General features: G+C 48.5%; 3 protein-coding genes across 3 annotated transcripts; all 3 read left to right on the top strand.

Annotated features, from left to right (window-relative positions):
• Positions 1-1601: 1601 nt before the first annotated feature.
• LOC148672405 (zona pellucida sperm-binding protein 3-like) lies at positions 1602-4096 on the top strand. Its single transcript, XM_088628129.1, has 7 exons — positions 1602-2082; positions 2361-2476; positions 2596-2699; positions 3022-3199; positions 3284-3401; positions 3476-3558; positions 3627-4096. The coding sequence occupies exons 1-7, from the start codon at positions 1654-1656 to the stop codon at positions 3775-3777; spliced, it is 1179 nt and encodes a 392-aa protein (XP_088484255.1). The 5' UTR covers positions 1602-1653; the 3' UTR covers positions 3778-4096.
• A 4936-nt stretch (positions 4097-9032) lies between these two features.
• On the top strand, positions 9033-11122 carry LOC148672404 (zona pellucida sperm-binding protein 3-like). Its single transcript, XM_088627250.1, has 9 exons — positions 9033-9410; positions 9484-9602; positions 9678-9781; positions 9880-10057; positions 10139-10256; positions 10372-10457; positions 10539-10657; positions 10759-10884; positions 10971-11122. The coding sequence occupies exons 1-9, from the start codon at positions 9048-9050 to the stop codon at positions 11084-11086; spliced, it is 1329 nt and encodes a 442-aa protein (XP_088483376.1). The 5' UTR covers positions 9033-9047; the 3' UTR covers positions 11087-11122.
• A 2025-nt stretch (positions 11123-13147) lies between these two features.
• Positions 13148-15144, top strand: LOC148672403 (zona pellucida sperm-binding protein 4-like). Its single transcript, XM_088628128.1, has 9 exons — positions 13148-13402; positions 13478-13665; positions 13743-13840; positions 13915-14042; positions 14120-14309; positions 14397-14544; positions 14621-14696; positions 14780-14902; positions 14988-15144. Exons 1-9 carry the CDS (start codon positions 13201-13203, stop codon positions 15122-15124), a joined length of 1290 nt encoding a protein of 429 aa, XP_088484254.1. The 5' UTR covers positions 13148-13200; the 3' UTR covers positions 15125-15144.
• Positions 15145-20628: the final 5484 nt, after the last annotated feature.

Genomic DNA, 20628 nt, shown 5'->3' with positions numbered 1-20628 from the left:
CTGAAAGAATAAGCAAATGGCACCCACTTAGATGCCCAAACCCCATAAGAACACTAATTCAGCCGCCTGTTTATAAAATCCTGCTGTGGAAAAGCCCTGTTTCCAACAGCTATACTCAGATCTTCATTCAGACCTCCGAGAGCAGCCACATTTAAAAATCCCAGAGAGCATACACAAAACTACTTCCTTGACAAGAGAATGGTTTGAACTCCTTCTGCTGTTACAGCCTAAGATATTCACATTATCACACTATACCATGTAACCTGATCACAACAACCTTTACACCTCAGATACATCTTTTTACATTGACAAATAACCCAAACAAAGAAGCTTATGTGGGAATGTGCACCCTAAACCGTTACCCAGTTTTACAATTAACGAGACCAATGTAACATGTGAACTATTTTCATGTCTTTTGGCGGTCTCTAGTGGTCAATAGTGGTCTAGCAGGCTAGACTTGTCAGCTGTCGGACGCCGGCTGTAAGAAAACTGCTTATTTTTTTAGTTACCTCGACTGATCTGTTTTTCTCAGGCAAACTCAAAAGTAACTCCTGCAAGGTTAATATTGTATTGCTTTTTGTGCAAACCACAAAAGGTTTCAAACAATATAGGGGTCTTCAGCAGGAATGCTGTTAATCAATGTGTAACGTGATTTGTAGGCCATTACATTTTGTAAATAAATTACCTCATCATAAAGCATATGGCAGAATTTGACATGCATTTGACAAAACTTCAGGGGGCGGCACAATGGTTAGCAGTACTGCGTTGGGGTTCAATTCTGGACCTGGGGTGCTGTCTGTGTGGAGTCTCTATGTTCCCCTCGTGACCCTGGTGTGAGTGGGTGTGAATCTGGGTTTGCCGTGTGATGTGCAGGTTTCCCATCACCCTCTGCAGGGACCCCCTGCTTGCCTCGTGGGGCTCCGTTCCCTGACTGGGAGAAAGCTGGGAGAAAATGGATGAAGCTCCAGCAGTGCTAGGGGTTTTGAAACTTGGACCTGGAGAGCTATGATTTCAAATCCCGAGGGGGGTCGGGTGGGGGGATTCTAATTTTCAGTAAGAATCCCAGCACAACTGTACAACTGCCGCCTCAGATAAACCCATAGGCTAATTAAATGATAAAACCAATGTAACCAATCGAAATATTTTAGAACATAGTATAAATATTACCTATATAGCACGCTATAAGAATGTACAAAATGATACCATATGACCTCTATTATAACATGATTAAATTAATTGCATTAGATTCCATTTTTATGTAAATAGGGTATAAATAAAATCTCTATATATGACCTTAATCATAATCCATGTTTGTTTGAAACAAACCGCAAGTGCCTTTCTTACTCCAAGCTTGTGGTAAAAGTAGTCAGCAATCTACTTGCGCCAGCAAACTTTTTTAAAAGCTGTAGCACTATTCTGCTGTTCAGCTGCGTTGCATGAGAACACGTTCAACGGCATCCGGTGTCAATTAACTGATTGGAGTGCAGAGAACCTTGTTCCAAATAGACCAATCAGAGCAAGGCAGCCGGAGCGCATTCGCACCTGGGTCTAAGCCAGCAGGTCCGCTGTCCTGCCGTGTATAAATAAGAACCAGGGCAGCAGAAGTTATCGTCTGTGGTAGTTTTAACACATCCTAGTTTTGAGTGTGGCGAAATGGGGAGCTTAACTAAAGCATTTTATGTGTTGGGGGTTGTGCTGCTGATGTGCAGCTCACTTCACGGCTACCGCTGGCGAACTCACCACAAGGACGTTCACATCCCGAAGCCCAGTTCTAAAGCCGGCGGGAGATTCCGCCTCGCTGGGCACCATCACGGCCAAGCGCAAACCCGGGCTTCCCACTTCCTGCAGGGTGAGGGGAGAGCCGGCGCGGCGTCTAAGACCGTCACCGTGCAGTGCCACGAGGCCACCGTGGATATCACGGTCAGCGCCGACCTCTACGGCATCGGCACGCCCGTCCGCGCCGAGGAGCTGCGGCTCGGCCCACTCTCGGCTGGCGGCTCCTGCGGCGCGGCGGCGGCGGCCGGGTCCGGGGGCTCGTTCCTCATCCGCGCCAACCTGAGCGACTGCGGCACCGCGCTCTCGGTAAGAAACCGAAGCCCTAGGGCGCCGCACTGTGAGGGGCTACGGCTGAACTGAAGACAAGGGTGGGTCTTGGAATAGTAGCGGGTCCTTTGCGAATGCAGCTCCTGTGCGAGGAGGGTGAGGCACTGGAGAAGAATGCGGATTCGGGCAGCGCTATGGTTCTGTTCGGTTGCCTTGCGCCGATGCCCTGGTATTCTCTAAAAGCTCGTGTAGGCGCACTGTTGTTGCTGTCGGCTTCCGACTCGCGAGTCCACGCTGATCTCCTGTTCTGCTCCTAGTTTGTGGGTGAGCTGCTGATTTACACCAATCAGCTTTTCTACACGCCCGCCCCCTCTCCCGGCGGAATTATAAGGATGAACGGCGCAGCCATTCCCATCGAGTGCCGTTATGCCAGGTGGGTGGTGTTTGCTGGCCTGAACCGAAACGTCTGAGCTGCTTGCAGCCCTGGGTTTTAACCCACCCCTGGTCTTGGCATTATGGGTAAACTATCCTGAGTCTCCTGTTCATTCTTAGGAGATACAACGTGAGCAGCAATGCTCTGAAGCCAACCTGGGTCCCCTTCACCTCCACCAAGTCTGCAGAGGATGTCCTGGATTTCACTCTGACACTCATGAACGGTACTCTTTTTCTTAATGTGCTTCTGTAGATCCTGCTGGCCATTGGCAGAGGGGGATGTGCAGGAGACTTGACTTCACTCAAAGTCCAAGTATAGGAGAGTTGGAGTGTCCAGAAAAGCACTGTACATTACAGGTCAGGGAGGGGAGTCCCCTCCTCTACCTGGATGCATGCAGCGGAAGTGCAACCGTACACTTGACCTGCCTCTTCTCTTGATGGGGAAGAGAACAGTAATGAAGTCAATCTATAGATGGTGATTAGGAAGCCATGATTGCTGAAGGCCAGGTTTCTATTAATCAGCCTAATGTGTCTGATTTAATGCAGATGACTGGAGCTCCAAAAGGTCCTCCAATGTGTTCTACCTGGGGGACGTCCTGAACATCGAAGCCTCCGTCACCCAGGCCAACCACCAGCCTCTGCGGCTCTTTGTGGACAGCTGTGTGGCCACCTTGGTCCCTGACCAGACCTCCACCCCCAGCTACTCCTTCATTGAGAAATATGGGTGTGCATTAAATGCCACTAGTGGGCCTAAGCCCCAGTAGGTCAGGTTATATACCTTCTCCATGCCCACTTGCTGTAATTACAGGTGCCTGACTGATGCCAGAGTGACCGGCTCCAACTCTCAGTTCATGCCAAGGTCAGTGGACACCAAGCTGCAGATGAAGCTGGATGCCTTCAGGTTCCATCGGGATCCCCGGAGCTCAGTGAGTTTTCCAGCCTCTGTTCAACTGGAATCTGAGCTGGTGTGGCTTGACTGTGAGCTTCTGGTCTGTTCCAGATCTACATCACCTGCCGCCTGAAAGTGGCTCCAGTCTCCCAAGTGGACATGAAGAACAAAGCCTGCTCCTATACTGGTGGGAGGTGGGTCTCAGTTGTCCATTGACTTGTTGGTCTCCCCTGTGTGGATCCTCATGCAGTGTCTCTCCTAGGTGGGAGTCGGCAGATGGGAGCAATCGGGTCTGTGGCTGCTGTGATTCCAGCTGTGGGAATGGCTTCAGATCTCGGGCTTTCCTCCGCTGGAAGAGGGGGGACTCATCTTCCAAGATCAGTGAGTTTTCCTTGTGCAGCATCTGCTCTTGAGCTTGTTACCACCGTCTCTAGGGTGGAGATTGATGCCTGTTCTCTGTTGCAGGATCAGAGTGGGAGGGTGACTCTATGCTTGGGCCTCTGTCCATCATGGATGGAGTGATGGGATACTAGACCTCCATCAGACACTCCAGCTTAGAGTACCTGGATGTGTTTTGGCTCAACCAAGTACTTAAATGAATTTGCATTGAGGTTTGCCCCTTCCCCAATGTATCCAAGTGGAGTTGGTTTTGGCTGAAAGATGTCTTGCTGTGTCTTTATGCATAACCTCATGTGTGCTATGTGCTAAATAAAAAAAAAAACATAATTAAAACTGGACTTCCCTTTTTCTATATTAAGGAGTAAATTGGGGGTGTGATGGTATAAATGTGCATGTTTCTTTAGGAAATGTGAGGAACTTCATTTGCCCATGGATGCCTGAATCCTCTAGTTACAGGGCAGGCTGAAACTAAAGGCTTTTGACCAAAGAAGATAACACTGAGACCCACTTGATATCTAAAGGCATCAATGGAATCTGGAGTACATTACCTCAGAATAAAATTCAAACAAATGTGGCAGAGCATCAAAATTGAAGCCCCAGCATTAGGTATGTAGGAGAACACAAATCTCCAAGTGACACTAGCATCAGCTTCTCTTGTTGAAAGGCTCTCTTAATAGCCAATCCATGTAATTTCTTGTGGAACCATATCTTCCATGCAGAAGGTTTGGGTAGACTAAGCTGCAAAAGCAAGCTGGTAACTGGTAGGCTGGAGGAACTGGTTTTAAGGTAGTTTTATATTAAATCTGTTTGCTGTCCTACAGGACTGCAACTGCTTGCCTAATTTAACATAGGCAAATGGCCATGGGAGAGTGCTGTGCTGGACACTGTTAAACACTTAATGGTAGCCAAACTACAACTAGCCACAGTTGTGGGTTTCCTTAACATTCAGAATACTGATTCTGAGGATCCCTTGACTTCTCCAGTAGGTCTTCTCTGTCCCAAATCTACAGGAGTGGGTTATACCTGCATTTTGTGAACTGGTGCATCAGTAAGAAAATGCATGTCTGGTGTGAGAATGGAATCATGAGGGTCTTCCATCTTTTGACACCTATTTTCTAGTTGCTGACTCCTGGTGAGGGGTGCAGTAATAGGCTGTGCCATACAGACCAGACTTCCCTTTCCCCAGCAACAGTCAATGCATTTTTATATAGCACCTTTTCACAGGGTTGCCCTGTGGCACTTAACAGCTGTATGACAATGCATGACATTACAATACAGAAGGGGGGGGGGTGGTGGTGGAAGCAGAAAGGATGAGAGGAATCCAAAACTCCTCTGTAATGAGGGAAAAAAAACCTCTAGGGGTCCAAGGTCAATTGGCTGCCCAACCCCTCTGGGTATGCTAACATTATACAATTCTGAAAAAGTACTAGATGTGGAGCATTAAGTCTTCCATTATGTCCTTCTGTGTGCTAGTAAACCATGTGGATCGCTGTAGACCAGCAAATCCTCCTAAATGATAGCTGTATCTGCAAAATCCCTCATAGATTTATGGCAGGGATGCAGCATCCAACTCCGATGGTGCCCAGCTTGGGCACCAGCTGGACATGAGTCAATGGATATAATCTCTCCAGTGTGTCATGGATCGCCCATATACAAAGTACACTTCCGGTGGGAGGCCCAAAGAGTGACATCCTTACCAGATTCCTGAGCCAACTCAACTGGCTCCTCTTGATCCGGAGGAGCAGCGATACTCTTCCAGGGTTCTCCCAGACTGCTGAGCTCCTCCCCCTGTCACAGAGAGCAATCCCAGTAACCCTCCAGAGAAACCTCATTTCTGCAACTCATATCCATGATCCCATTCTTTCAGTTGACAGCATAAGCTCTTGACCATCTGAATCCATAGGTAAGGATGAGGACATAGGCAGACCAGAAATTCAAGAGCTTCCCTACTGCATGCCCTCTTTACAGCATAACCATCTTAATAAAACTGAACTGCTACAATCGAGCCAATAAGCTCCTTTAGGTTAAGTGCTGTTAGGAAGGAACACTGCAGACACACTGGGTGATCTGGGACATGGTAAGTCTGCACTGCAGCAACAGGGCTGCTCTCTGGTCACTAGTCCTATGATCTTGCTGATTAGTAAAGAGACAGTAGTAGCTGGTAGATTAGTTTATAGACACCATATGCTTCTGTTAAGCAACATATCCACTCTTGAAAGGGGAACTGCAATGTTATTTTTAGGTTTTGGGGTTAGAAAAAATGGGAATTGATGAGTGCATTTCAAACCACTGTGCAAGTAAAATTACACAGCAACTTCTAAAACCTCTTATTTACATAAAAAATAGAATTTCCCGGTATGAGTAGCATCATATTGCTATCATTGTCTGCAATTCAGAATAAGGAAACAAAACATCTCGTGAGGTGAAGCAGCCCCTATTTCATTGCAGGTTTTTGAGTATATCTGTTCTAATCCAAAAAAAATATTGCTCTTGACTTTGAGATGGTTTTGCTGAAAAATACTTACTTGTTAACTGCATCACATTGGAACATTTCTGCAGTGGAATATCTGCTGGACAACCTGTTTTTAGGTGCTCGTCCATTGTATTACATTAGTCATTACAGTGACTAGTGAGCAGGAAGGGCCACTTCACGTCACAATTCTCGTTAACTCTCGCTCTTGCCTGTGACGAGCCCAAGGCTTTGCAACAACAATGGTGAACCATGCAATACTTTCACAAAGCTTGTGATTTGTGAGACTCACATGGTCTCTCAATGCCACCTGTCTGATCAAGAAAGTGCAACAGCGCATGTACTTCCTAAGACGGTTGAAGAAGGCTATGTCCCCAGATCCTCACTAACTTTTGCAGATGCACTACAGAAAGCACACTGACAGGTTGCATCACAGTGTGGTATGGCAACTGCAGTACTGCTGACCGCAAAGCCCTACAGCGGGTGGTGAAAACTGTCCATCACTGGGGTTGCCCTCCCATCTATACAGGACATTTATGATAGACAGTGCTTGAGGAAAGCTCTGAGCATCGTCAAAGACCCCACACATCCCAGCTACAGACTGTATGACCCTCTACCATCTGGAAAACGGTACCAGAGCATTCGGGCCCTGACCACCAGACTCAGAGACAGTTTTTACCCCCGCACTATCAAACTATTAAACTCCCAGCCTCTCTCACCTCTCACCTATGATCTGAACCTCACAGTGCCTTCTTTCTTACCAAAGACTCAAACACAGATTGAAATCTACCTCTACCTTACATGTCAAAAAGCTCACTCCCCATAATTTCTATCCTTTTATTTCATTCTGTCGATGCATGTTTTTGCACATCTGATGTTGTTTTTGCACATTACCTGTTACCTTTTTGTTGTTTTGCACACTGCCTGTTGTCTCGGTCTTTCTTTTATTATACAATTGTATTGTTGTTTTTTTTGTACTACGTATCGTCTGAGAGCTAGCTAAATAGCATTTCGTTATACCATATACCTGTATATGAGTATAATGACAATAAACTTGAACTTGAACTTGATTTTGTGCTTAATTCAGAATTCATACAATTTTGTGATACTTTCAATTAATTTATTTTGTTACCAAGATTTCCAAGGGCGCTGATCCTTTGCTTCCTACTCTTCAGATGAGAAATAGTTGATGTTACAGTTAAGTGGTTTGTAAAGTATCTTCAGTTATTTGTTTTTCCATATGACTAATTCCTGCTGTATCAAATCATACTGTATGTAGAGCCGTTTTATGTTTTCCAGTTAATAAAAAACCAAGATTGCACTTATCTGTGCATTTGGAGTTCTGTAGCAGCGACATCACACTTTGACATTTGGTACGTTAATCACCTCACCACCCAAGCCTGATCATATCCCTCACTACTGAGGTGCTCTGGTGCTTATACAGCACACCAAGCACTCACATCTGCAAGGAGGACATACAGTACAAACGCCCCACAGAAGGTGCCCCAGCTCGGAATTAAACCAGGGTCCCCAAGAGCTGTGAGCTGACCATGGTCTTTCGAGAAAGGACGGGATATCAAAAGGACGCCAAGCATGTTGGAACAAATTTCAATACGAACGCACAAGACATAGAAAACCTTTAACGGTTTAATATCAGAAATTATATCAAGGCAGGCTGGCACCGTGGGCAGTGGCAGGCATTGCTGTCTCGCAGTGCTGGAGTGTTGGCTTCACTTCCAGCAGTGCCATCTGCGTGGAGTTTGTATGTTCTCCCCATTTTGGGGTGGGTTTTCTCGAGATGCTCTAGTTTCCTCCACACATTCTACTTTCTGAGAAAATGGACTCTGGTGTGAGTGTGCGCATGTCTGTGGCTGTGTGTGCCCTGCAATGGACTGGTGTCCTGTCCAGGGTGTGACCTGCCTTGCGCCCATTGCTTGTCAGGACAGGATCTGGCGCACAGCGACCCAGCTGCTAACAAACTCGTCTCTGTAACAGCCTGGCAGCTTTCAGTGTAGCGCAAATGACAGTGTGTGTTTTCTGTGGTAAACAGAAAAACAGTTTCAGGCAATGAGCGTCATTAATTTTTCTTCAATTGTAAAACACTTCGGCACACATCTCAATAAGGATGGCGGATGAAACTCGCGTCACATCGATAGTGTTACTGTACACAGATTAGGAGGAGATAATAGTTTCGGTTTCGACACCGATATTGAAAGAACAAAAGACGTCCATTTCGTCATTGTTCATGATGTCGCACACTCAGCTGTCTCTTTGCTCTCACGCAAACAGCGAAAACAACCCCCCCCCCCAAAAAAAAATTAAAAAGAAAACTGGACGTTTACGATAATAAAAGGTACGACAGTAGAATGATATAATTACTTTAATAAAGCAGTAGCTCCGAGATGTATATACAAGATCTATTAAACTGTGGCTCAATCGACAGATTGGTTCATTGATGTCGTGTTCCAATCAATCGGCAAATGATGTGAGGGAAAATGTTAGGGCGGACGTGTATAGGAAGATAAAGCTGCAGTCGTAGTGTAGAGTAGTACAGTAGGAATATTCACTGGAAACAAGAACCAGTCTAGTCAGGAGAATTTTGTCTCCGCGGTCGTCCTCCACTTCAACTGCATTTCCACGGGGTTGATTCAATATCCTGTCCTCCTGCGTGTGAGCCGACAGAGTTCGGGTCCTCGTGAAAATCTTCACTCTGCGAACCTCAACGTCATCACGCGCGAAAGTCTCGATGGCTTTAAAAGGAAGGAGCTCGCAAAAAGCAGGTATCGTGGTTTTGCGGGTTGTTTTCATTTCAAGATGTGGTTTTCTAGTGGTCTTTCCTTTCGGCTGTTGACCTTGCTGTTCCTCGCAGTTCTGTGTGATGCTGCGCAATGGCGCGCCCGCGCTAACGTCCAATCCGGCGTCAGGCGCAAGGGGGTCGCCTTTCTGGACTCGCCTCTGCTGCCACGGCAGCAGAAGCAGCAGGTTATCCGGGCTGTGTCGGCGCAGTGCGGGGAGAGTACGATCGTGGTGCAGGTCAAGACAGACCTGTTCGGCACCGGGCAGCTGATCAACGCCTCGGATCTCAGCCTGGGAGACTGTGCGGTCACCAGGCAGGACACTGCGGCGCAGCTCCTGATCTTCGAGGCTGAGCTGCAGGCGTGTCGCAGTGTGCTGCAGGTAAGAAGTGGTTCTGCGGTTGGGCTGCTTCGGGTTCTCGGCTGTTGGGTGACTGGATCTGTGATCTGTCTAGACCGTGGACGAGCAACTGGTGTACAGCTTCTCTCTCAACTACACCCCGAAGCCGCTGGCCAACACCCCCATAGTGAGAACGAATGGCGCTGTTGTGGGTATCGAGTGTCAGTACATGAGGTGAGTCCTGGAGGAGCAGCAGGGCTGCCTGCCTGGAGCTTGACTCCCTGCTGACACCTGCCTCCTGTGTGCTAGGCTCCACAATGTGAGCAGCAATGCCCTGAAGCCCACCTGGGTCCCCTACACCTCCACCAAGTCTGCTGAGGATCTGCTGGACTTCTCCCTGAGCCTCATGAGTGGTAGGTCTCCCCTGAGATGAAGCATGGTGTGACTGTACAGCCAGTGCAGTTGGATCGATGGGATCTGTGCTTGAGATTGGGGTTCCTTTCCCATCCAGATGACTGGCGCTCCCAGAGGTCCTCCAATGTGTTCTACCTGGGGGACGTCCTGAACATCGAAGCCTCCGTCACCCAGGCCAACCACCAGCCCCTTCGGCTCTTTGTGGACAGCTGCGTGGCCACCTTGGTCCCTGACCAGACCTCCACCCCCAGCTACTCCTTCATTGAGAACAAAGGGTGGGTGTGACCTCGGGTGGCTTGAGCTAGTGAACACTGCCTGCCGTCTCTCCAGTTCTACACTGCCTTCTCTCCTTTCAGGTGCCTGACTGATGCCAAATCCACAGGCTCCAGCTCGCAGTTCATGCCAAGAACCCAGGACACCAAGCTGCAGATGAAGCTGGATGCCTTCAGGTTCTATCAGGATGCCAGGAGCTCAGTGAGTACTTGATCCTTCTGCTTTTATGGGTTTGTGAAGGTTGTGGAACAGCATTTCCATTACAAGCCCCAGATGGAGGCCTGGGTGTAGCTTGATCCACTCGTGCTCTTGGCAGATCTACATCACCTGCCACCTGAAGGTGACTCCTGCTTCCCAGAGTGTGGACTCCCTGAACAAGGACTGCTACACTGAGGGCAGCAGGTCAGTGAGGAGGCAGGGGGCTGCTGTGTCCAGCCGGTGCTCAGCTGAGGGAGCTGCTCTGACCCTGTGTCCCTGCTGTAGGTGGAGATCAGTGGATGGGAGTGACCAGGTCTGCAGCTGCTGTGACTCGAGCTGTGTGCCAAGTGTACGATCCAGGTATTGGGGTGGCAGGAGCAGGAGGGACCTGGCTTCTACAGGGGGTAAGGCACCCTTGCTCTGCCGCTCATGGCATGGATCTCCTTGGGAAAGTGGGGGTCAAGCAGTGTGGTCTACAGCCAGGCTTGTCCTGCTCTTGTTGCAGCACCTGAGTGGGAAGCTGATGCCACTGTTGGTCCCGTGTTTGTGCTGCAAGAGCAGGTTGCTGAGAGGCCAGTGGAGGCAGAAGGCCAGAGCTCCGAGCTAAGAGCAGAGGAGGGCAAGTCCACAGGTACTGGCAGGAGGTGCTGTCATGTCGGCTGGCCCCTCTCTGTGGCAGTGCCCACTTGCTGAGGCTCCTCTGTGCTTTCTTTCCAGGCCTGCCTGTGGAGGCTGTGATCCTGGCTGGTGTGGTGACTGTGGTGGGGCTGGTCTGTGCTGCTCTGCTGGGGACAGTCCTGCGCAGGAGGAAGCAACACAAACCCATGAACTGACTTGATGTGAATGAGCAATAAACTGGTTGCAAAGGGTCTCTTGTCATGAGCTGCTTCTTGCTGTGCTGGAGGGGCGGATCTGTATGGGTTGGGTATGAATGCTGTGCTGTCTAAGGCTATGGCCACTCTTCTTACGGCTCCTCCAGCAGACTCTACCTGCGGTTTGGAAGAACACCAGCTGTTCCTGTGGGAGTCTCAGGCTTGTTCCTTAGTATCTGCTCAATGGCAGAAGAGCAGGGACATCAAATCGGGGGGAACAACAGCTGCCCTTTCAAGCTTGCCTGGAGGAGAGTCCCACTAGTGCAGGAGCACTTGTGCCATCTCCACCTTAGCCTTGGAGAGAGGATTTTAGGGCTGTTCATCTATTGAGGAGAAGATGTTGAACATACACCTATTAAATGCATACCTTAGATGCACAAATGTGGTCCTTAATTTGTCTAGAATGAAATTCTAATGTATATGATCATTATACATAAATGGTTGGAGATCTAGCATACAGATCCCTTTAGAGGACTATTGGACATCAAAGGTGGGTGTAAAGACCCAGCTGAGAGCGTTACAGTATATTTACGTATAGCCGTATTTTCCCTGTACTGTGTATGTACGTATATTGGACGAATCCATGTCCCTTTGGGCAGTAGAATATGGGACTAAAATGTAGGAATTTCTGTGAAACTACATGGGGACGCTAGGGACCGAGCTTCTCGTCTGTGCTGGGAGCGATTGTTCCTGCCCTTCCCAGGAGCAGTAGAATTTTACTCACAAACGGGTATCGTATTATCCAGCTTCATACCGGTCACAAGGAAACGAATGTTTCTTTCACAAGGGGAGAGACCCGGTATTCCCCCGGGGTTTCAGCACAAAACGCTGAACTCGCGGCTTTAACCTTCTCCGCTGGCCGGGGGAGTCGCCTGGCCCCTGTCACAGCCGCCGCGTGTTTTTCTAGCGCTCTTTCAAGAAAACATTCGCGCCAAACCAGTGGACGAATTCATGTTGAAATATTCTTACATCTCACTTTTCTGCTCGTTGGGGAGAGTAATGAGCAAAACGATTCATTCTGTAAAAACGATGTTTAGTAATACAGCGCAAAAACGCAGTATAATGTACTCTGCGTCTTTTCAATTCAAATTCAAATGAACGTTAATAAGTTAAACGCCTGGCCTAAAACATTATCAATTGACGATTATAAATGAATTCTAGAAATAAAGGTAGAGCCAAATCGATCATTTAGGAGAAGTCCTCATTGATTGCAAAAGTTATGATGTCCTCATTTTTTCCTCAGATGTTAAGACTTTTGTTAAAATGGAAAAAAAACTTTTAAAAATAGGGCTATATTTTTTTTCCTTGTTTGCCAATATGGAAGAGAAAGAGCATCCCTGCAAGTGTTTAAAAGTTTACTAAGAAGAGTAATAAAAATTAGAGTTTAAATTGATTTTTTGATTAGAAAAAGTAATAAAGATTCATTACTTTGGAGGCATGTGTCGAGTGTCGATGTTCGTCCCCCCGTCCTCTTTCTTGAAAAACAAAATATGGTTACCCTAACTAACAGACGCCATAAATTAGTTTTGAGTCAGATACATTAGTCTAACCCGCATGATATCTAATCTGCAATGCCAGTCTACGCGAAAAAGGGAAAAACAGAACAACATTTCAAAACTGCACACTCTCCCGCTAATAGCGAGTTAGCTAAAAGCAAAAAGAAAAGTGGAAAAACAAAAATCTCAGCTAGCGGCAGTCGGATTTCACGAGGCCTAATACAAAAGGGAAAGCGGCAATCATCGCATCGTGTGAGCTACGTCTGGCTAAACACAACAAGTCATTCAGGGATCGAGACGAGGTCATCACTAAAAGAAGCAATAGACGCCACACATATTTAGTTTTGAGTCGGAGACCTAGGTCTAACGCGCATGATAGCTCGTTCCAGTCGAACAGAACGCTCCGTGATTAATCAGCTGAGTCTGACGACCCTCTGAGTGTCCGAAATCCTCGTGCGCGCGCTCCGGCCCTACAGCCCTCCAATCGCCGCCCTCAGCCGATCAGGGCGCAGCGAGTATTTCAGGAGCTGAGCGCCGCTTGTTTGCAGTTCCTCGGCGAGTTTCACGGTGGAGAAGTTCATGATCAGAGGGAGGATGGGGTTGTACAGTGTGTTGTTTTTGCTGGTGTTGGATTGGTCTGTAGCTCAGGTTCAGAAGTGCCTGGTTAATGACGGTGATAAGATAGCATGTGGTAACTTGACTATCGGTAAAAGCGACTGTGAAGCTAAAAATTGCTGCTTTGATGTGACCAGCCAAAATCGCTGTTACTATGGGAATGAAGGTGGGTTTTGGGATCTTGAGCGTCTTCTATGATGAGCTTAACAGGCTTGGTTTACCAGCTCTTGCTTTCCTCCAGTGACTGTCCAGTGCACCAGGGATGGCCAGTTTGTGGTGGTTGTGTCCAAGAATGCCACTAGCCCTCAGCTGAGCCTGGGTTCAGTCAGCCTGCAGGGGGGCAGGAGTCCCCCCTGTGGCCCTGTTAGCACCACTGCTGGCTTTGCCATGTTCCAGTTCCCAGTCAGTGCCTGTGGCACCAGTATGAAGGTGAGGGGCTTGATCCTTCAGCTGAGGATGTTGTTCCTGTGGTGATTCCTGACCTTGTTCATGTGTCCTTCCTCCAGACTGAAGGTGGTGCTGTGGTGTATGAGAACATGATGTCCTCAACATTTGCTGTGATTGGGGGACCTGCTGGCTCCATCACAAGGGACAGTTTCTACAAGTGAGTGAGCAGCTGCTGCTTCCCAGAGTGCTCTGGTCTTGCTGGATCCCATGACTGCCTGCTTCTCTCTCCAGGCTGTTCTTCCAGTGCAGGTATGCAGACGATGACCTTGTTCCAGTGCGGGCTGTGGTCTACACTGTCTCCCCACCCCTTCCGGCAGTGTCTCCAGGACCTCTCCGTGTGGAGCTCAGGATTGCCAGAGGTAGCTGTCGGGCCTTGGGCTGTGTGAGCCAAGTGTGTGGGGCTTCTGCTAAATCCGACTGCTGCTCTTGTCCTCAGGAGAGCTGTATGACTCCTACTACAGTGACCTGGACTACCCTGTGACCAAGGTGCTGCGGGATCCTGTGTATGTGGAGGTCCACATCTTGAACAGGACTGACCCCAACATTGTCCTGACCCTGGGGGACTGCTGGGCCACTTCCACTCCCAGTCCTCTCAGCCAGCCCAGCTGGAGCCTTCTGGTTGCTGGGTAACCTGACCCCTGTGGCTCAGACTGGCTTGTCTCAGTAGTGTCCCCTTGTGGCAGGGCTCACCCTCCCTGTTGCTGTCCTTGCAGGTGTCCCTATGGAGGTGACAACTACCAGACCACCTTGATCCCCGTGGGTGGCCCCTCAGGGCTGCCGTACCCAACGCACTACCAGCGCTTCATGATTCAGATGTTCACTTTTGTGGATCCTGCCTCTCAGGTTCCTCTGAAGGAGAAGGTAGGGAGCAGCTTGTGGGGAAGGAGGTGGTGGCTGGTCCTGGGCTGTGCAGTGACCCTTGCTGTGCTCTCTCCAGGTGTTCATCCACTGTAGTGCGGCAGTGTGCCAGCCGACTGCTACTGACCGCTGTGTGCCCACCTGTGGCAGGAGGAGTGAGTTCTCTGGGGACAGGGCGGTTGTGCGCCAGTCAGCTGTGTGTATCCTTTCCTGATGCTTTTGTCCTGTCCTCTTGCAGGAAGAGCTGTTGCTCGAGTGGCACAGGACTCCTCCAGAGAAACTGTGCTGGTGTCCAGTGGGGAAGTGATCCTGGTTGGATCTGAGCTTCCAGCTCTGGGTCAACTGGATTCCCATCTTGAAGGTGAGGGAGGGGGTTGGAGGGTGAGGCTGAGTGTCTGATCCCGTTCCCTGTGTCTGACCACTGAGTTAAGCCCTTCTCTCCACAGCACCCCCGTTCCTGAGCTATGGGCTGCTGGTAGTAGCTGCCTCCACTGTGCTTGTGGTCTCTGCTCTGGTGCTGGTGGCTGTGTGGAGATCTAGACCTCGGATCCAGAATACCAAGCTGTGCATGGAGTGTGAATAAAGGATTTGCACTGATCTCTACTCATTGTGGCTTGGTATTGTTTTAGTGTGTTCCTTGTGACTATCATAGTAGTGGTGTTGATTCCTGGCTGCTTCTGCGGGAAAGATGTGAATCTGCTTAGGTTTTTGACACCCGGCTAAGCTTCCTTTCCACATTTAGTTACTCAGTGTAGTTCCTTCTCTTTATCCTACCCCTGATTTCTTCTTGCTTGACCAGGGTCTGTAGTTGTGAGCTCTCTTCCCGAAATGTACTGATTTTGGGAGAGTTCCATCATTCCCTTTGTGTAGTCATGCACAATTGCATCACCCCTTGTTTACATCCTATTTGCTTGCTTTAGCTCTTCCAGTATGCTCAGAAGAAGCTGGAAGACTCTTGGTGGGGATCAGTGTTTTCCAAATTTCCTGTTCAAGTGCTTACACTTGGGGCTGGAGCTGTGCAAAAGCGAGTGGCCTGGGCTCTAACTGGCTGTCCTGCCAGCATAGGGGCACCTCTCCAATTTGAAGAACGGTAGCTTGCTGGGGTGTACTTGGGCTTTCTTCTCTAGTTCCATCTAGGCTACACCCCTGCTCCCAGCTGGAGGGTTTTGCCCGTCCAGTAGACGATGTGTTTATCAATCTGTAATGACTTGTCTGTTTAGTGCCTGTTCACAAGTTTGAGTCGCAAGAGTGGTGGTCTTGTTGTGAAATACTCCTGTCAGTAGTGAGAGCTGGAAGTGGGCTGCTATCTAATTAACCTGTTGCCTTTTATTCTTGAGTGAGTAGGTAGAGCTAGGTTAATGCTGCCTGCTGAAGCACTTCAGGACCCTGGTCAGTTCCCTCACTTGGTCACCTTAAGCAAATGGGCTGCCTGAAATCCACACCAGTCCAGGTCTTTAATGTTTTACCACAAGGGCAACACTTAAGGCTGTCAGTGCATCGTGTATCGTGTCATTTTGTGAAAACAAAATGCCTGTGATGAATGTCTGTGCATTGCCTCCAACAGTCATTGTCAGTGGTTGGCAGTTCTTTACCAGAGACCTTACTAAGAATCTGCTACTGCTTGTCTGTGTCCCTGAAAGCAGCCAAAGTGCCTTGCAGAAGTATCCAGACCCTTTTCAAATGTTGCTGGGTAACAGATGGTACTTACACACCCTTTTCAAATCAGACTTTTTAATGCAAACTTACAGTGCCCTCCAGAATTATTGGCACCCTTGGTTAAGATGAGCAATAAAGGCTATGAAAAATCTTTGTTCATCAGCTTGATCTCACACTGAAAATAGGAGAGAACTCTAACCTTTCAGTGAGGTAAAATTAGTCAAAGAAAAAAAAAGCCTTAATTGTTTTTCTCAGAAGCACAGGTGTCACAATTATTGGCATCCCTAGAAATTCCTAAGAGCAAAATCTAATTGACATGTATTCCCATTCATATTTGACCTTTTTAAAGTACACCTGAGTCTTTAGGAACTCTTAAGTGGTCATCCATGACTTCCTGTTTCACTGCAGTATAAATATGAGGTAACACCCTCAGTCATCCATAAACATGGGGAAGACCAGAGATGACAAAAATTAAAGGAGACAAAAGGTTTTTTGACTTTCATAGACAATGCCTATAAAAAATAGCTTCACACCTGAAAATACCCATCTCCACTATTAGGGCAAAACTTTCTCCAAGGATCACAGTTGGACAATTGCAGGAGTTGGTTGCATCCTGGGGTCGCCAAGTCTCCAAACCTACAATTAGACGCCACCTCTATGCCAACAGACTATTTGGAAGGCTTGCCAGAAGAAAGCCCCTGCTGTCGTCAAACCACAAAAGTAAGCGCCTGGAGTTCGCGAAGTACTACTGGAACTTTGATTGGAAACGGGTTCTATGGTCAGATGAGACAAAAAGAGAGCATTTTGCCAACAAACGCCAGTGGTGGGTTAGGCATAAAAAGAGTCAAGGTGATGCAGAAAAAGAACCTTCTCCCCCCTGTGAAGTGTGGTGGTGGGTCTGTGATGTTGTGGGGCTGTTTATCTCCCAAAGGCCCTGGAAATCTTATTAGGATACATGGAATCATGGACTCCATCAAATACCAGGAGATTTTAGGTCAATATCTGGCTGCCTCTGCCAGGAGGCTAAGACTGGGTCATGGTTGGATCTTCCAGCAGGACAATGATCCAAACCCACACAGAAATGGTTCACTGACCACAGAATCAAGCTGTGGGGTGAGCTGAAGAGGAGAGTCCACAAGCGAGGACCAAGGACTCTGAAGGATCTAAGATCCCTTTATACAGTATGTGTTCTCCCACCTCATCCAGCATTATAAGAGAAGACTCCGTGCTGTTATCTTGGCAAAGGGAGGGGTGCCAATAATTGTGACACGTGTGTTTTTGAGAAAAATGTTTATGTTTCTTAAAAGGATTTTTTGTCTTTGAACAGTTTTACCTCACCGAAAGGTTCGATTTCTCTCATATTTTCAGTGTAAGATCAAGCTGATGAACAACAAAGACATTTTTCATAGCCTTTTTGGCTCATCTTTACCAAGGGTGACAATAATTCTGGAGGACACAGTACATGCTCAAGCAGATATCTGAAAGAAAAGCAAAACCGGAAATGTGACGCATGATTGACATCGAAGAGCTCTTAAAAACCACTTTTTCAACACCTTCCCTTGGTTTGTCGTAGAAGCAGTGCTGATTTAAAACTATGTAGTCAGGAAGACGCACTATTACAGCAGAAACATAGCATGGAAAGATTAAACAGGAAAGCTAGGCATACGTCTCGAACACCCCCACTGGATCGGAAATTCATTGTTTTATTGGACCATTTAAAAAAAACAACACTACCTTCCAATATTTACTGCAATAGACTGGTGTCCCATCCTGGGTGTACCCCACTTTGGGCCTGTTGCTTGCTGGGATAGGCTTCAGCTTCCCTTGCAACACTGTACAGGATAAAAATGTTAGAAAATCTACAGATTTATTACACAATTCCTGTTACGCTACAAATGTTTCTTTTGTGTGTAAAATACAGGCTTAAGCAAGACAGCACGTACAGTATTTGGACGGTGGGGTGAAAATGGAGAGCTTGCAAACTCCTCCAGAACAAACAGCACCACGAATCGAACCCAGGACCCCAGAGCTGCAACGCAGCAATGCTAACAGAGAAGCATGCGTGCAGCCCGTTTTTAATCTGTTGCAAACGATCAAGCGCGGCTGCTAATGTAAAGAGCAGCAACGCCAGGCGCCTGTTTCACTCCTGAATCGGAAGGTGTGAGAACAGTTGTCTGCGCTCCGCGCGCGCCCGACATGTTCGCTGGGACAAAGCGTGTCTGCACTGCACACAGATCCGGAGAAGGAAATATCACGTCGAGTTTCTCCCTTTTCACCACAGGGACATAGTTAAAACACGAAAGATGTCGTTTTAGGCTTTTAATTCTTGAAATCGTTCACCCAGCGCTTTTCCTCCAAATTGACCGGCGAAGTAGAGTGAATATTCGAACGAAAATAAAGAAGGAGTTTTATCATTTACAAGACTGTAACTATACAATGGTCATTTTTACAGAAGGAGACATTCACAGTTTCAATTCAATAATAATCATATAACTTATGTGAATTCAGACGTTTCGGGACTAACTCTTATCTTATTCATTTTGTACATCTTGTCAGAAGCAACAGCTGTAACAGGAAATATTAGATACCGTGACCGCAAAATATAGCGAAGATCCTAGTTTATAATATTCTTTGTAAACAATCAGCAGTCTGCTCAAGAGAAATTAGTCTCCGCGATCTTCCTCCGCTTTAACTACACTGGCTTTTCCACGGGGTGGATTCCATATCCTGTCCTCCTGCGTGTGAGCTGACAGAGTTCGGGTCCTCGTGAAAATCTTCACTCTACGAACCTGAACGTCATCACGCGCGAAAGTCTCGGTGGCTTTAAAAGGAAGGAGCTCGCAAACGGCAGGTATCGTGGTTTTGCGGGTTGTTTTCATTTCAAGATGTGGTTTTCTAGTGGTCTTGCCTTTCGGCTGTTGACCTTGCTGTTCCTCGCAGTTCTGTGTGATGCTGCGCAATGGCGCGCCCGCGCTAACGTCCAATCCGGCATCAGGCGCAAGGGGGTCGCCTTTCTGGACTCGCCTCTGCTGCCACGGCAGCAGAAGCAGCAGGTTATCCGGGCTGTGTCGGCGCAGTGCGGGGAGAGTACGATCGTGGTGCAGGTCAAGACAGACCTGTTCGGCACCGGGCAGCTGATCAACGCCTCGGATCTCAGCCTGGGAGACTGTGCGGTCACCAGGCAGGACACTGCGGCGCAGCTCCTGATCTTCGAGGCTGAGCTGCAGGCGTGTCGCAGTGTGCTGAGTGTAAGTGGTTCTGCCGTTGGGCAGCTTCGGGTTCTCGGCAGTTGGGTGACTGGATCTGTGATCTGTCTAGACTGTGGACGAGCAACTGGTGTACAGCTTCTCTCTCAACTACACCCCGAAGCCGCTGGCCAACACCCCCATAGTGAGAACGAATGGTGCTGTTGTGGGTATCGAGTGTCAGTACATGAGGTGAGTCCTGGAGGAGCAGCAGGGCTGCCTGCCTGGAGCTTGACTCCCTGCTGACACCTGCCTCCTGTGTGCTAGGCTCCACAATGTGAGCAGCAATGCCCTGAAGCCCACCTGGGTCCCCTACACCTCCACCAAGTCTGCTGAGGATCTGCTGGACTTCTCCCTGAGCCTCATGAGTGGTAGGTCTCCCCTGAGATGAAGCACGGTGTGACTGTACAGCCAGTGCAGTTGGATCGATGGGATCTGTGCTTGAGATTGGGGTTCCTTTCCCATCCAGATGACTGGCGCTCCCAGAGGTCCTCCAATGTGTTCTACCTGGGGGACGTCCTGAACATCGAAGCCTCCGTCACCCAGGCCAACCACCAGCCCCTTCGGCTCTTTGTGGACAGCTGCGTGGCCACCTTGGTCCCTGACCAGACCTCCACCCCCAGCTACTCCTTCATTGAGAACAAAGGGTGGGTGTGACCTCGGGTGGCTTGAGCTAGTGAACACTGCCTGCCGTCTCTCCAGTTCTACACTGCCTTCTCTCCTTTCAGGTGCCTGACTGATGCCAAATCCACAGGCTCCAGCTCGCAGTTCATGCCAAGAACCCAGGACACCAAGCTGCAGATGAAGCTGGATGCCTTCAGGTTCTATCAGGATGCCAGGAGCTCAGTGAGTACTTGATCCTTCTGCTTTTATGGGTTTGTGAAGGTTGTGGAACAGCATTTCCATTACAAGCCCCAGATGGAGGCCTGGGTGTAGCTTGATCCACTCGTGCTCTTGGCAGATCTACATCACCTGCCACCTGAAGGTGACTCCTGCTTCCCAGAGTGTGGACTCCCTGAACAAGGACTGCTACACTGAGGGCAGCAGGTCAGTGAGGAGGCAGGGGGCTGCTGTGTCCAGCCGGTGCTCAGCTGAGGGAGCTGCTCTGACCCTGTGTCCCTGCTGTAGGTGGAGATCAGTGGATGGGAGTGACCAGGTCTGCAGCTGCTGTGACTCGAGCTGTGTG

Source organism: Lepisosteus platostomus, chromosome 4, assembly GCF_059453375.1.
Source record: "Lepisosteus platostomus isolate fLepPlt1 chromosome 4, fLepPlt1.hap1, whole genome shotgun sequence".
Lineage (NCBI taxonomy): Eukaryota > Metazoa > Chordata > Actinopteri > Semionotiformes > Lepisosteidae > Lepisosteus > Lepisosteus platostomus.
This window is presented reverse-complemented; position numbering and strand designations above follow the sequence as displayed.